Here is a 16,741-nt window from a genome sequence, read left to right on the forward strand (position 1 = left end):
TTGTCTGTCGTTTTTGAATCTGCAGTTAGTGTACGGGAGGTCAGATGCAAGCGTCACTGCTTTGTTTAGGTATGTAACTTACAAAATAGATTTTCTGATTGCAACGATGACGTGCTTGGGGAGCTTTTAATTTAATGTGGCTTAAACAGGTTGTTGCAGGAGCACCTATTCTCGACTGGCAATGAAATGCCCCCCTCCAGGCCAGACGCAAAGCGACTATTGACTTCAATTGGCTTGGACTACAACAAGATTCATGCATGTCCAAATGATTGCATTATTTTTCGCAATGAATTCGTAGATTTTCTGTCGTGTCCTAAGTACGAAGCAATGCGCTACAAACAAGATGCGCTACACACCGCTTAGCACATCTCGGACACCTTGGGGGGCACACGATCCTAGGGCCTCCAAGGTCTATATTGTACGGCCAGATGGACAGGTTGACATGGATAGTGTCAGGACTGAGATGAGACAGTGGGTTTGCCAGCTCGTGGAGCTGCAGTTTTCTAGCACCATCATGACGTCTTGGTCTCATCAGGATCGCAGCAAAATCAATTATATAGTGGAGACCATCATGAGAGAGTATCAGTCTACTCTGGGTCCAGAGGAGCTTCTGAGGAGGTGGATCACGAATATTGCAGGGGACACCGTGAAACATCGTCGAGATGCAGCTCGTCGTGCTTTCAGGCAGGGCTCACCGAAGCCTTCGGGCATCTCACACGAGTCGTGGCAACAGATCAGGGAGGATGAGCAGATAGCGGACACGAGGTTCAGACAGCAGCATCTCGCCACGGAGGTACGTAGGACGACCAGGGGCACATCTCATCTTGGCAGCGGAGGCTTCGACACCTTTCGCTATGAGTTTGTGAGTTTCCAATCCAATCCTAGCTATGGAATTTTTTTTCAACAGTGATGAATCATGTATTCTTAATTACTTTGGTTTTTGTATAAACGTAGAATCTTGCAATGCATCGAGCCCCGACATGCCATGAGGAGACAGATGGATATCAGAGAGGCATTTATGAAGTATTGAATGATCTTGCTACCGCAAGAGAGCCTGTAGACTGGGAGGCCTTAGAGTCTCGCTGATCGATTGAGGTGAGATGTCTGATCGAGACAAATAATATGTGTGAGTTGACATAATTAATTAAGTATATGTGAAGTAATATCATACTAATTTTGTGACTTGTCCCTTTATGTACAGGTTGTGACGCGCGAGTCATCAGTGGATTTCTATATATGTTTTGTGAAACACAGACACATCTCTGTGTTTCTTTCTTGTATAGACATGGTTATGGTTATGGTTATTGTTTATTTTTTATGGACGTTATGGTTATGGTTATTGTTTTGTTTATGGTTATGTTTAACTTTATGGTTATGGTTATGGTTATGGTTGTGGTTATTGTTTTGTTTATGGTTATGGTTATTGTTATGGTTTTGATCAACAAAGTTTGTTATATATGAAGTTCGTTATGGTTATGGTTTTAATTTGGTTATGGTTTTGCACAAAGTTCGTTTCATTTCTTCCATCAAGTTGTGAATTAAATCTCATGTGAGATCCTACATGGATATCATGTAGGAGGCATAAACATATGGTTTTTTTTTTAAATTTTATGTTAAAATGAAGGGAACTTTGCCGAAATTTCTACAGGAACACGGTTGATTTTGGTGCTGCTCGCTTTCTTGGGCAGAGGACAGGCAGTCTGGCTGTGGCTGTGTCCATCTTTTCACTAGGCACAGGCCAAGCTGCCTGTCCTCTGTCCAAGAAAAAAAAAATTGATATGGCCGTCGAAATACGCGTCGATACAGGCGTCGATACACATCAAAAACAGGTTCGTTCAACGTAGATATTGACGCGTATTTTGACGGTTTCATAGGGACGAAGATTTCGACGCAGTTTTCGACGGTTCGCGTCGAAATCTGCGTCAAAGGCACATGTTTTTGTTGTAGTGAAAAAAACATTAATGAAAACCCAAAGCTAGGGTCTTGCATACCTGAATTTTCCAAAGGGAAAAAAGTACCTTTGGTTATGCACATGATACTCTTTGATAGCAAATTTATGCATACACATCAACATTGAGAGAAAAATGCTTCTACATAAGCAAATTTTACAATTTTTACCATCTCTCATGCATGATTCAAAAGTGGATTAATTTCTAGCTCAATGAAATATGGAAAATACAAGCCAAGAGCTGAAAATAATGCAACTTTTCAATGAAATGAAATGGCTCTCGAAAGCCAAATTTTACATTTTTAAAGTTTTCCAAAAAGTTGGCTAGTAACTAGCTCATGAAAATTTTACAATTTTAGTGCAATCTATGAGCTAGAGATGATTTCGACTTGAGGAATTGAAAATGAACGGCTCTCAATAGCCAAATTTTGTACTTGAAAGCTCAAAAATTTGGCTAAACACTAGCTCAAAATGAATAAATTTAACTTTGACCAAGCTATGAGCTAGCATGTATACAACTTGTAATCCAAAGAATTTGGAGTGGCTCTAACTAGCCACATTTTGCAATTTTTTACAATGATGACCCCTTCTTGGATCAATGAAAGCTTTTTTGCCCACAACCCTTCAAAATGAAAGCACAATGGTTAGTGCCAAAGCATTTATACATGCACATCAAGCACCAAAATATCGAGCTCAATCATCAATTCAAAATACCATCTTTTGGTCTTTCAACAAAGCTCAATTTTAGTGTAATGCCATGATTTTTCATTCAAGGTGAGCACTAAAATGTATCAAGCAATGCCAAGCTCAAGCATAAAATCCCAACCAAACAAGTACACTCATCATTTATCAATGTGATTCTCATGCCCACATGCATATTACAAAGAAAAAATTTCCTTTTTGCAACCAAGCTTCCAACCAAGATGGCACGAAACCAATGCATAAGGCTCATATTGATGCATTCAAAGTTCATTCATGTATTGAAGTTCTCAATCAAAGCACACCTGAAACCAATGCCCACTTTCTTGCTCTTAAACTAGCAGATAGGGCATACATAGGAAAGGAGAGAGAGAGTTTTAGGATGAAGGAAATTTTCAATTGGTTAATCGCAACCGAACATGATACTTCATGTCCATTCAAAACTCTCAATTTTAGTTCTATGGCCAAGTCTTACCTAGTTAAATCAAGTACTAAAAATGTACAATCAATGCCAAGCCCTAAAATCAATGCTCACGCATGAAAGCACAATGGCTATTACTGCTTCAAAATAATGGTTGAATTCAGTGACGCCCATTCCTTTGAGCTAATGAAAAAAACAAATTAGTGGTCCATCAAAGGCTCGGATGTTGCCCCCCTTGCTAAGTCACCATTTTAGGGGCTGAAAGCATTGATGGGGTGGGAATGCCCTCCTTTAAATGTTTTTTTCTTCTTCTTTGTAATTAGTGTGTGCGCCCTATTGTTGATGAAGTTCCGTGATTGACATGTGGTAATTAGTGTGTGCTTATCATTAGTGTGCTTGGGGTTTCTAGTCTATGGTAAGTCGGACTTCGATGGACTTGATGTGTATAGGAGTTGATTGATTAGTGATTAGAGTAGGTTTAGAGTTAGTCTTGCCATGGCTAATCTCTACTTGTATCGGAGAGGTGATCTTTGAATCCTCTATTTCTATTCATCCGATGCTCGTGCTTCCATGCCCTAGCCAGGTTGCCGATCCACGGATTTGATAGTTTTGTGCGAGTTGCTGCTACAACGCCTTCCAACATTTGGCACCGTTGCAGGGGATCGATAACGTAAGCTAGTGAGTTTAGGATGTGTAGAATAGAGTAATTTCATTACTAATTTCTCGATTTTTGAGTGTGTGTAACTCAATTTTGGTGTGATTTGATGATGTTGTGCAAGAAATTGATGCTAATGTTGAGTTATGAATGCCCCAAACCCCCAATTCCACCCTCAATTTCACCAATTTCATACTAATCCTTGCTAATTTTGCTTCATTTCCATGCTAATTGTACTGGTTTCATGCTAATTTTTACTAATTTTTACTAACCAACCACTAACATTTCAAGTGTAAAGTATGTTAAATCCCCTTTTAAGAGGTGGAATCATCACTCTAATCAAGTTAAATGTGCTAATTTATGCCTAATTTGATTATTTGAGTGTTTGATTTTTGACCTGCAATATCAATTTTGGAACCAATTTGATAGTGCACACACTTGTGTGTGCAATGATGGGTCTTCGCATGGAGCAAAAAAATAGCTTGGAGTGTAATTACGATGTAAGTGCACTACTTGCTCATGTCAATTCTTGATTGATTAATGTGGTTCAATGTTGCTAATTATTTGCTAAAGTTAGGTGTGTAACTTAATTGACCTACACTTTGCACCTAATTTGATACACATGGAATGAAATTGATGGTCAAATTGTGACTAATGAACCTTGTGTGTATCAAAATAATGCTTAATTCTCATCAAGAATTCATGTGTGTGCATGCACCAACGAGGAAAAAAACTGTCAAAAATTTCAAGTGTGTATGTACCTAATCTTGAGTGTGTTCATGCGTATAAAGTGATGGAATTGATGGTATGCAATCATGTAATTGACATGTATGCTAAGCTAATTCAATCATTGGATAAGTCTAAATGCCAAAAATTTGAGCAAAAATTGTGTGTGTGTGCCTATCCAAGACCACTTGATTTTCTATGATTGATGGTCAATTAGGGCACCTAAATGATTTTTGATTGTGAAATGTTCATAAAAGTGTGTGAAATCATTAGGTGTTAGCATAAATGCATGGCCAATTGAGAAAAAATTGATCATGTGTGCTTAAATTTTGAGTGTGTGCATTGCTTGATTGGGTAAAAATAGTGCTAAATTTTTAGAAATTTAATATGCATGCATTTACTTATACTTGACTGAGTTTGCAATTTGAGCATTGTAATGAGGAATTGATGTAATTTTTGCATAAATGTTTGGCTTAAATTTGAGTGTGTGTGTGTGTGTGTGCTTACTCAATGGCATGTGCAATCCAGTGCTTGAATGAATAATTGATATTTTTTAACCAATTATGATGATTAATTTGGCCAAATAATTGATATGTGTGTCACAATTGGCTTTGGCAATTGGGATAAATCACTCAATTGGTATTCAATTGTGTAGATTTTTAGTGTATTTTCATGCTAATGATAAATCAATTGAATGAACATGGAAAAAATGCACTAATGTGTGCCTATGCAATGGCATGATCTATCAAATGAGAAAACGAATGATTGGTGTTGTGATCACTAATCATAATGATTGAATAGATCTAAACATTTGTGTGTGTCAAATCAATTAAGATGAAGGACTCAATTGCACATAATTAAGGATGATTTAATGCAATACCATTGAGTTGATGTAACCAAATTGATTTGATAGGGTGAAAATTTTTCTTTGAACAAGGTGCCTATTTGTGGCCCAAATCAAACTATGGGTATAGCTATGACAGGCCTAATTAGGGATGCATGAGCAATTTTTGCAATGATTGATAAAGCGGGCTTGGATTGGCTAAATTGATCACTCAAGGAAGGTCAACTTTGTTCATAAAATAATCCGAATGCATACCAAAATGATCTCAAATTGAAATAAATATGGATGGGAATGGATTCAAATCGGTGGGTGACATTGAAATTATTAAAGCTTTCATTGAATTTAATCAATGATGAATTAGAAGCATAGCCAATTAATGTGATTTCTATGCTCTTAGCTCCCTCAGCAACTCAACAAAATCAAACACATTAATACTTGCCTTTTCTCTCACTCCCCTTCCCTCGCGACATCATCCCTGTGGGAACAAGCCCCCAAAGCCCACACACACACACACACACACACACACACACATACACACAAAAGGCCATATATTGGCGAGTTTGACCCTCAGCTACTGGCCGTCGACACTTCAGGCTTCTTCACAAATATATTAAGGCCAATTATTTTTAGCTGCTTGCAGTAAAAACAAAAAGGAAGCCACTGCACACTGGCAACTGGCGAGTCCAGATTCATTGGCGCTAGCGAACACACACAAAAGCGGTCAAAGGTGCGTGCAGTCATGCAGCTCGATGTTATACCCTTGGTCAATTGACCCCACGTGCCCCTGCAGATCCCGGTGAGCAACACACATCATCCACAGCTTTTTCGGCCTCGCAGTCATGCTGCCCCTTTTTACGATGGGCACTATACACACACGACTCAGGTGCCCTCGCGAGTCTTCATATGCACACACAGTGATGCGGGGCTGCTTCTGGTGCACCATTATGTACCTGGCCTAGCCACACAACCCACACACACGACCCATACACACACACGCACCCTGCTCCAAAATCTCTCTCTCTCTCTCTCTCTCTCTAAACGATGCCGACATCCTCGCTGCAGACTGCAAAAAGTGGAATACGTTTGAAAAAAAATAAGACCCAACTTAATCAACGTAATTAGTGATGCTAAATCTCACAAATCAAATGCTTGTGGAAGAATAGGAGTGGTTAATAGCAAGAACTACATACCTCTCTCAAATCTAGAATAATGAGAGTGTAATACTACTTCATGACATAATGAGATGTAGAGAAGAAGTAGACTAACGAGAAAATAGGGATTAGATTAATCAAGAAGAGCTTACTCTAATTACAATGATTAGCACTATCTTCTCAAGCATAGACATTAAGCTCAAGGCTAGGCCATAGAGTGAACACTCAAGAGAGAGGGAGCTCTCAAAAGTGGATCCTCAAGAGTGGATACTCAAGAATGAAGCCTCCTTGCATAAAGGCTTCCTCTTAAAGGGTTTCACCACAATCCCTTCTACTATGGGTTTAAGCTTGATCCCTCTAACTAGCATATACAACTTTGGAAATCCAAGTGAGCCCAAGACTTATACAAAGTGTGTTGGAAATATTATGCACAATCACAGAATATATCCCTCTTGATGCACAACCGGTGTAGCCCGTGTTAGCCCGCTGCTAACATAGAGAGATGCCAATGTAGTCCCAAAGAAATCTATGATTGGTGGTATATCAAGGAAGCCTCAAGGCAGTACCAAGACAAAGAAAACTACCAAAGTCAGGTAGAGGTCATACCAAAATTAGCTAGGGTAGTGTTTATAAATACCAAGGAGACCATGGAAAGGTACCAAAGCCAATCCTACAGTATTCAATAGTGCCAAAGAGTATTGTATGCACCAAAGACCAAGGATGTTGATGTACAAGGGAAACCTTTGACTATATGCGCAATCCAAAATTGCAAGATGTATTACCAAAATGCATTACACAACCACTAATGAAGTATCAAATGTACCTAAATGCCCTAATGTAAAACATAGGAGTCCCTAGTCAGATAGACCAACTAGGACCAAGGGAGCATTTACCATACCTGCTCCTGCTCAAGCTCCATTTGGAGCTTTTTTATGTCCTCAGTGACCCGTAGACGTTTGTAGCCGTTCTTCGGCTTTCCATAATTCCCTTAGTAAGCTACCTCACCCTATCAAATCACTCAAACATTTTGGTTATCCCTACCATTTCACTGTACATAGGCGTGTGTGAGTTAGAGGACTTTTCCCATATCTTCTTAAAAACCCTCAATTAGCTAGTCACTGGGCTAGTTGAGCCAAAAAAATAAAAAAAATAAAAAAATAAAAAATATAAGTATATTATGGACCATTTGTGTGTAAATATTTCATTGTATATAGGGCCTAAATATAAGGATTTTTCATAATTATTTTTGTATTTATTTAAATATTTATACTTAGGCGTGTGTTATTTATGCTATGTACATTGACTCACCATTACCATATTTTTTCTTACCATTTTGCATACTATTTATTCCATATAATAATAATTTCATGCAAGCTTCTCTTATTTTTTGTGTCACTCCATCCCAACAAAAATCCAAAAAAACTAGTTCTATTTATGTGTATATTTTTTCACTATTGTGATTTTTTCCTTCCTACATCTATTCTCTATTACTCTCATAAATTAGACCACAAAAAATATTCATCTTTTTATGGTAGACTTATAATGAGAGAGATTTATTTTGACCCCTTTATATTTATTCCACATATATTATTTATATTTGACATGTACATATTTTTTTTAGACCCCTCAATATTTGATTTTCTTAGTTGTACTATTCACTTATATCATGATCTCAACAATATCTTCAATTATAGACCTACAAAATAAGGTCAAGGGTATGTAGCATTCATGCATGCACCATGGGGAGCTCACTCTTGGAGGTATTCAAAAGAATCATCCAAAGAAGGACCTCACAAGGACCTTGTGCAGTGAAAAAAACAGTCGGTTTTGCTGAATTTTTAAAGATCACATGCTCCCCGAATTTGAAAAGGTGATACAAAAAAAAGTTGTAGCTCGTTATCTGAACTTTCATCTCAAATGTTTTCATATTTTTTTGAGCTATGAGCTGTGAGCTATGATTTTATTGGTGGACCCCAGTTTGCCCATGCTATGCAGCCACACTCCCTCTTCCACTTTATCATTTTCCTCTTTCACACACACTCCTCCCTCTCCTTCCCACTCCCAAACTTGCAACTCCCATGTCCTAATTCACCCTCTTCACCATTGCCACATCTCTCACACCTCCATAGCCTTCATCCTCCATTTCTACACCCTATGTGTCCCCCTTTCTCTCTACATATATGTCCATATTACCATACTCTCTTCAGCTTTGTAAAGAACTTCAAAAAATCAGCAAAAATCCAAGGATAACCTCTGCAAATAAAGGCTTTTATCATGAATTTTCCAAGGTTTGAAGATAACATAGCTTCCTCGACACACGCTACTTCGCCATGCTGACCGCTTCTTCTATCGGTGTTGTAAAGAGGTGAATGTCAACTTCTTCAAGCTTCAACCTCTCTTTACAAGCTCATCCCTTCCCTAACTTTTCTCATCATATATCTCACCATTTGGTGAATGATTTTGTAAATATTTTTTAGTGATAATTACTAACTACTAACCACTAACCTTATTGTAAAATGCACCCTCTACTAGAGTAGGCCCTCCCAAATTATTCACTCAATCCCTCTCACCTTTCATCCTCAATAATTGTCTTCCCTTCAGCCCACATCCATGTGACTCAAAGGACAAGAGAGACCCACCCTCATTTAAAAAATAAAAATATGCATAATCTTTTATTCCTTCAAATAAACTTGATTAGGCCTAATCCAAATCGGGGCTTCTAAAACCTATAAATAGAGCCCTTCTCTCCCTTGTAAATGAACACATGATCACACTACACCACGCCATTTTCAACACATAACACACCAATCTTCAAGCCTAGTTGTGTAGAGTGTGCGCATTGTGAGTGCTCTATTCCATCACTACTCATAGGTGCATGGAGAAGCTTGAAGTTAGTTATGCCATCTAGAGGAGTGGAGTATATGCCATACTCTTCACCACACCTGTAGCCTACTCTTGTGCATAAATAAGATTTATAGTTTTGGGTGCAATTGTATGCTGCAACTACGACTCTTCTCTCCAAATTGACTTGATAAGTTGGCTCATCAGGTGGTTGAAGGTATATTGTCCTTGAAGTTTGTTGTGCCATTTCATGCTTGGTGGTTTGAGGGCTTGTTGAATTGTTTGCCTAAAAGGTCAATTGTAAGAGGGTGCTCGGTGAGAGGGCTCCCGTGACCCTAAGACAATTTGTGTATTGGCAACAAGGTCAAGTTTTGTGTTGTCTCTCTATTTCTCATCAAGCTTTGTGTGCATCTAGTCTTTAAGTCTAAGACTGAGTTGCTCAAGTTGATTTGTGCTCCTTACCTCTCTCTGGCGTGGTGAATGTTTGTGTTTGGTGTGTGTGGCTATCTTGCGTTCCCCTCTCTTTGTGCATTTGAGTACAAGGAGATATCACGTGCGTCCTACTTCGCATCTACAACTAGGTGGTTCCCATTTTCTTGTTTGGTTTCTGGCTGTGGTTTGTCGTTGTCTCTGATTTTGCTTGCCCTAGCCCCATTTGGGCAGCACGAGAGCCTCGAAGGATGTTTAGAGGCCGCTCTTCTTGTTGCCCGCCTCGGACCGCCTCAATGTTGTAGCATGCATTGGTTTGCTGCAAGATTGTAGACAGTTGGATAGTCACTATGTGGGAACGTCTTCTTAGAAGATGGGCAGCGAATTACTTAGTAATTACTACAGTAATTACTATAGTAAACCCGAAGTGTATAAATAGAGCCCATTACATTGTTATTGGGTTGGCAATTGTTATCACTTGGGTTAGCGCTTTGGCTATAATTGTACTTGAGCATCATTGGCAGTATTGTCGACTGTACTTTCTCTCTGTAATCATATTCGTTGTAATCTTGATCTGTAATCCTAATCATGGCATATATTTCAGTTATACTTACTTCTCGTCCAGTCTTCTGAATCTGAACCTTATTCCATTACCTAAGTCTGATTCTTATTTCAGTATCCACATTCCAGTTTAGTCTCTAATTCCTGTTCAGTCTAGTGTCTGAAATCTTCCCATACTAGTAGCTGAAATCTTTCAACACTGGAATTAGCTGTCTCAAGAGATCAGCTCCAATTCCATTTTGGCGATCACGGTGGCTCGAGTTGAAGCTCGTTGACTGAAAGACTCTTCTCCCAGTTGAAGTTTTCAACAATGGCACCAAAATCCAATCGTGGCCGGAAATCTACCATTCATGTGGATCCCATTCCTGAGGAGTCAAGAAGAGAGTCTGGCCCAAAGCAAGAGAAGAGGACTGACATTGAGGCTCAGGAGGAGCATAGTCAGGCTGATTAGGCGTAGGACTCACAGCACTCCAGTCATTCTCGACACCGACGGGCAGAACGGGAGGCACGGAAGGCAAAGAGTTCCAAGAATTCTCAGTCTCGCCAGAGAGATGAGGATACCAAGGGCAGTAAGGGGAGTCACCGTACTTCTAGTAGACAAACCGGAGAAGACACTGACACTGAGGCAAAGACAGAGATTGATTGGGATTCTGACATTGAAAATTGCAAGAAGGCTCCCAAGCGTCATTCAGAAACCAAGAAGAGAAGTGCCAGGATCAGTAGTAATCGAATCGAAATGATTACACAGCTTCCCTGAAGATTTTCTTTCCAATATTCAAAGGGGGGAAAAAGGATGATCCAGATGTTCACATACAAACTCTCGAGAAGTATGCTGAACTAAAAAACATTGATGAAGATGATTGGGGGGATTATTTTCCACAAACCTTGAAGGAGGCAGCGAGAAAATGGTATTACCATTACCTTGCATGCCAGCTGAGATCGTATGACAAATTGCTAAAGGCCTTCAGGTTGGAATATTCCGACAATAGAGGGGATGAGGATATTCTCTATGAATTAGATAAGATCAAACAGAGGAATTTGTCAGTCCGCAGATATGTGGAAAAGATAAAAGAGCTAACCAGGCAGTTACAAGAACCGTCGTCTAAGAAGAGATTGAGGGCATGGTTCCTGAATGGGTTCAGAAGCAAGAAGCTTAGAGAGCATGAGGTACCAGCTCCTACAAAAAAATTCAATGATCTGGTCCAAAGGGCATTAAAGCTGGAACAGCAGGCTAAGAAAGAAAAGATCCACAAGAAGTGAAGGACCAGTAGCAGTAGCTCTGCTACTGAAACTTCTGATTCCATTGAAATTTCCAGTAGCTCCGAGAGCAACTCCAATGAGCGAGCAAAGGAGAAATCAAAGAAGGGATCATGGACCAAGAAAATTGAAGAGATGGCTAGGCAAATTGCAGAAATTAGCCACACAAGATAGTCAATCCGAAAGATGGAGACTTGGTGTTCAAGATGCAAATCCAAGGACCATATCTCCACTGAATGTCCACAATGTACCTACTGCAAGGCCTTTGGTCACCTATGGAATAATTGTGGCATCAGAATTCACCATTTTAAGAAAGGAAAGGATCTTTCAGTGGTTGCCTACACTGAACCAGTGAAGGTAGAACCAGTCAAAGTAGCTCAAGAGGAGAGACCAGGTACTACTGGTACTAGTCAAGGACGTGGCAGATACCAACCAGGAATGGGCAGAGGAAGAGGAAGAGGCAATTTCCAGAACAGGAGCATGAATTGCTATACTTGTGGGAAGTATGGTCATTTTGCAACCCAATGTCCAGATGCACCTATAACAACTACTACTGAGGCTAAGGCACCAGAGCCAGTCCCAGTTAGGGTGGTTACCAGGAGCAAGGGAGTAGTCATTGAAGAAGTCCCAGACATTTCAGAAGTACCAGTCAATCCTAACAGCAGTAAGTGGGCTCAATAGAGGGAAGTTTGGAAGGCCAAAGGTAAAGAAAAGGTGGTAGATGAGTGGCAAGAGCAGCAGGAACTAGCAGCTAAAATCACGAAGGATTTAGCTAAGCAGCTGCTAGAGCAGCCAAAAAGTTCTGAAGCAAGAGTCATTCAGAGGATACCAGCCCAATCGACTGATAAAGATCAGTCAATACCGGCCATGATAGATACCATGCTGGTTGTGGTACATGGACTAGCTGATGAAATGGGAGTGGATGGAAAGAGTAGAAGGACTGCAAAAGAAGAATGGCAATATGAAGATACCAGTTCTTCAAGCTCTGACAATCAGTCTGACCAAGAGAGAGAAGAAATTCATGTGAAAATTTGTGATAGAATCCAGCTCCTCCAGCTGACTGTAGAGCTGGAGGATATAAGAAAGACCTTGCCTGAGGTAGCCAACTTTATCAGACAGCGCAAGAAGACTGAGGCAGAGGCCAGAACAGTGGACCTGACGGCTGTCCGGGATGATGAAGTTCCACTTATCCAGGTAGACTACAAGGTCAGAAAGCAGTGGGAACCTCTCTCAAGCGTTATCCTGGATGGAGGGCAGGAGTCAACATAATGGGAGCCCATCTTCAGCAAAGAATGGGTATCACTAATATGAAACCAGCACCATTCAAAGTAAGAATGGCGGATCATAGAGTCGTACAGGCGACCGGTATGATTGAAAACATGCAGATAAGAGTTGGGAGAGAGAAATTCAAAACCAGTTTCCTAGTCCTAGATGTGCAGGGAGCATATGGAATGCTACTAGGGCGCCCGTGGTTAAAAACAGCACATGTTGTTCATGACTATGCGAACCAAACTTTGACCATAGAAGGGGCCATTGGCAGAATCCAAATCCAGACCAACAATACCAGGAGCTAGAAAAAGGAACTGAGGCCGAAGGAGTTGTGTCAGAAGTACAGAGCCAAGAAAATCGAGTGAATGCTAGCGGCTATGAACATATTCCCTTTGGCAGAAATCGACTTGAATGTAGTCTTGCTGAACAAAGAGCAGGCTGACAAGCAGAAGAGACAATTCCCTGATCAGTTTACTGAAGTCAATGCAGGGGAAAGAACAGTTCAGCTAACTAGAAGGATGGAGGAACCAGTTGATACTTGTATATTAGAGGAACCAGTATGTTCTGAAGAGTACCCACTGGATCAGAATAGTGATTCAGAAATGAATGGACCATCCTGGGACTACACTGAAGAATCGACCAAATGAAAAGGAGGCGGACCAAACTGGTTGCTCCCAGATGATCAGGAAGTAGAAGAGTGGAACCTAGGATCAGAGGAAAATCCCAGAATGATCAAGGTTAACAAGCACCTCAACCCGGCAATGAAGGAAAAAGCACGAAAAATGTTCCAAAACTATAAAGATGTGTTTGCATGGGAACATACAGATTTGAAGGGAGTAGATCCTGAAGTCTGTCAGCTCCGAATACCACTGAAACCGGATGATAGGCCAGTAAGATTGCAAAGATACCAGATGAACCCCAACTATGCAAAGAAGGTCAAGGAGGAGATTGATAATCTTCTCAAGGCTGGGTTCATTACGGAAGTGGCAAGCAGTGATTGGCTATTTCCCATAGTTGTCGTTCCCAAAAAGAATGGGAAATTGAGAGTTTCTGTCGACTATAGGAAACTAAATGCCCAGACTATTAAGGATCCATTTCCCTTACCTTTTACTGATATGTTTCTTGATGAGATCGTAGGATATGAGATGTATAGCTTCATGGATGGTTATAGCGGCTACAACCAGTTACAGATCGCTCCTGAAGATAGAGCCAAGACCAATTTTATCATTGAGTGGGGAGCTTTCATGTATCCGGTGATGCCTTTTGGCCTGTGCAATGTACCAGCTACTTTTCAGCGGTGTATGATGGAGATGTTTAATGAATTTCTTCATCGGTTCCTCGCCATTTTCATGGATGACTTCACTGTCTATTCAGATGAGGACCAGCACCTTCTATTCCTAGAAATGGTTTTTAAACGCTATCAGGAGAAGGGATTTGTTTGAATCCATTCAAATCTGTTTTTCTGGTATGGAAGGGACAGCTACTGGGACATGTGGTTTCCCGCAATGGAATAGAGATGGCCAATGGCAAAATACATTGTGTCCAGCAAGCTAAAGCACCCAAAACTGCTTTAGAGTTGAGTTCTTTCTTGGGTTATGTGAATTTCTATAGAATATTTGTACACAAGTTTGCTTCTCAAGCAGTACCACTACATGATCTTACAAAGAAGACCAATAAGTTCAACTGGATTGCTGAGTGTGAGGAGAGTTTCCAGAATTTGAAAAAAGCCATTACCAGTAAACCAGTCCTTAGGTAGCCGAATTGGGATATTATTTTCCACATACATGTAGATGCTTCAGGATTGGCAATGGGGGCAATATTAGCTCAGCCAGATGGAAGAACAGACTATCCGGTTTATTTTGCTAGTCGCAGATTCAGTCAGGCTGAACAAGGCTATACGACTACTTAGAGAGAAGCTCTCGGAATGGTTTTTAGCGCCACGAAGTTCAGGCATTACCTGTTGGGAAAGTTATTTCATTTTTATGAGGATCATCAAGCTCTTTTGTTTCTGATTAACAAAGTCATTATTCAAGGCAGGCTGATAAGATGGATGATGTTCCTTATGGAATTTGAATTCAGAATTTTCCATAAGCCTGGCCAAAACCATTGTGGAGTTGATTTTCTTTCAAGAAGTACGGAAGGATATTCAGAATCACCCTTGAGAGATGAGCCAGTGGATGCTGATTTATTTCAGTTAGAAGCAGAAGAATCGGTGGATCTTGAATGGTATGATATTTATCAATTCCTTTCCCAAGGTGCCTTTCCAGAGGATTGGAAGCAGAATCAGAAGAAAGCTCTGATCATAAAAAGCCTGAAATTTACTATCATGGGAGGATTACTTTATCGACTAGGTGTGGATGGTATACTTTGACGATGTGTCCCTATGGAAGGAAGAATGCAAGTGATTTCGGAAGCGCATAATGGTGAGTCTGGTGGACACTTTTCCAATGAAGTAACCTACAAGAATATTTTGCAAGCTGGTCTGTGGTGGCAAACACTAATTGCTGATGTCATAAGTTTTTGTAAAACTTGTGACATATGCCAAAGAATGGGCTGACCAACAACTGCAGATATGACTCCCTTAATGCCAATACAACCACTGGGAGTATTCATGAAATGGGGACTGGATTTTATGGGACCTTTTAAGAAGGTAACTCCCAGGAAGAACAAGTACATAGTGATGGCTACTTGTTATGTTACCAAGTGGGTTGAAGCTAAGGCTCTTCCCGACAACACAGCCAAGTCAACTGCAAGGTTTCTGTTTAAGAATATTGTCTGCCAATATGGATGTCCAGTAGAGATTGTGACCGATCAAGGAACACATTTTATTAATGACACTATGGAAATCCTATTGGATATGCTTTCAGTCAAGCATCGAAAATCTACTCCTTAATATCCCAGATGCAATGGACAAGCTGAAAGTAGCAATAAGACAATAAAGACTATTCTCACTAAGGTGGTGCAAAAGAAACCAGACCTGTGGGATTTGAAACTTCATACAGCTCTATGGGCTTATAGGACAGCTTATAAAGTAACTACTGGAATGACACCATTCAGAATGGTGTATGGTACTGAAGCTGTGGTTCCTATGGAGTTTGTAATCCCCAGTCTGAGAATGGTTGTGAAGTATGGATTAGACTTCAACCATAATCTTAAGAAGAGGCTGGATGAACTGATGCAATTGGATGAACTCAGGCAAAGGGCTATATCGGAACAAGAAACTGTTCAACAACGAAGGAAGCACTGGCATGATCGCCGAATTAAAGTTCGAGAATTCCAGAAAAGAGACTTAGTGCTTCTATATCAGTCTAGACTGGGTCCAAAGAAGGCAAACTTGAAAATTGCATGGGCAAGACCTTTTGAGGTAGATTGGGTCTTCTCCAATGGCACAGTCAGACTCAAAGATTTATCGGGGTTGATGTTGCCAGGAGTATATAATGGAGCAAAGATCAAGCTTTATTATTCAGAGACCAGAGAAACTGAGCCGGAACAAGGTACTAAGGAACTAGAGGTTGCTGATCAAGAGATACTGGAATCATACATTTTTGGACTTTTTCATGTACAACCAGTTCCAGGTTCAGAACCAGTACCAGAAGGACCAGATCAGGCTGACCTTAGAATCAGTACCAGTATGGTCAAGCCAGATTGGAAATCAGTCCAGTACCAGTATGGATACACTTTCCAATTTTTAAGCGTCCAACGGTCAAATGGCACACCAGTGCTAATCATTTCAAGGATGGGTCGCAATCTTGTCCAATGCATGTCTGCCACGATAGCAACGACGCACAAAAGTCTAGGAGCGGCGAGTGGTGGAGATTTTATGGCGCGAACGCGTATAACAGTCAGGAGAGTTAGCATTTTTCCTCATAAATCCCCTGCACGACACTTCCCTCCTGTTAATCATTCGCCATCGCCAAGCTCTGAGGTTTCTTCGCTGCAG

At 40.4% G+C, this 16,741-nt stretch overlaps 1 protein-coding gene across 1 annotated transcript in view; it reads left to right on the forward strand.

Moving 5' to 3' along the window:
* Window positions 1–514: 514 nt before the first annotated feature.
* LOC147447739 (uncharacterized) overlaps window positions 515–16,741 on the forward strand; it is a 29,638-nt gene continuing 13,411 nt past the window's right edge. The window contains exon 1 of the mRNA XM_086523667.1: window positions 515–793. Coding sequence (XP_086379793.1) covers window positions 515–793 — 279 coding nt within the window. The remainder of the gene's footprint in view (window positions 794–16,741) is intronic.

This window comes from Adiantum capillus-veneris, chromosome 11 (assembly GCF_014529385.1).
Source record: "Adiantum capillus-veneris isolate H3 chromosome 11, ASM1452938v2, whole genome shotgun sequence".
Taxonomy (NCBI): Eukaryota; Viridiplantae; Streptophyta; class Polypodiopsida; order Polypodiales; family Pteridaceae; genus Adiantum; species Adiantum capillus-veneris.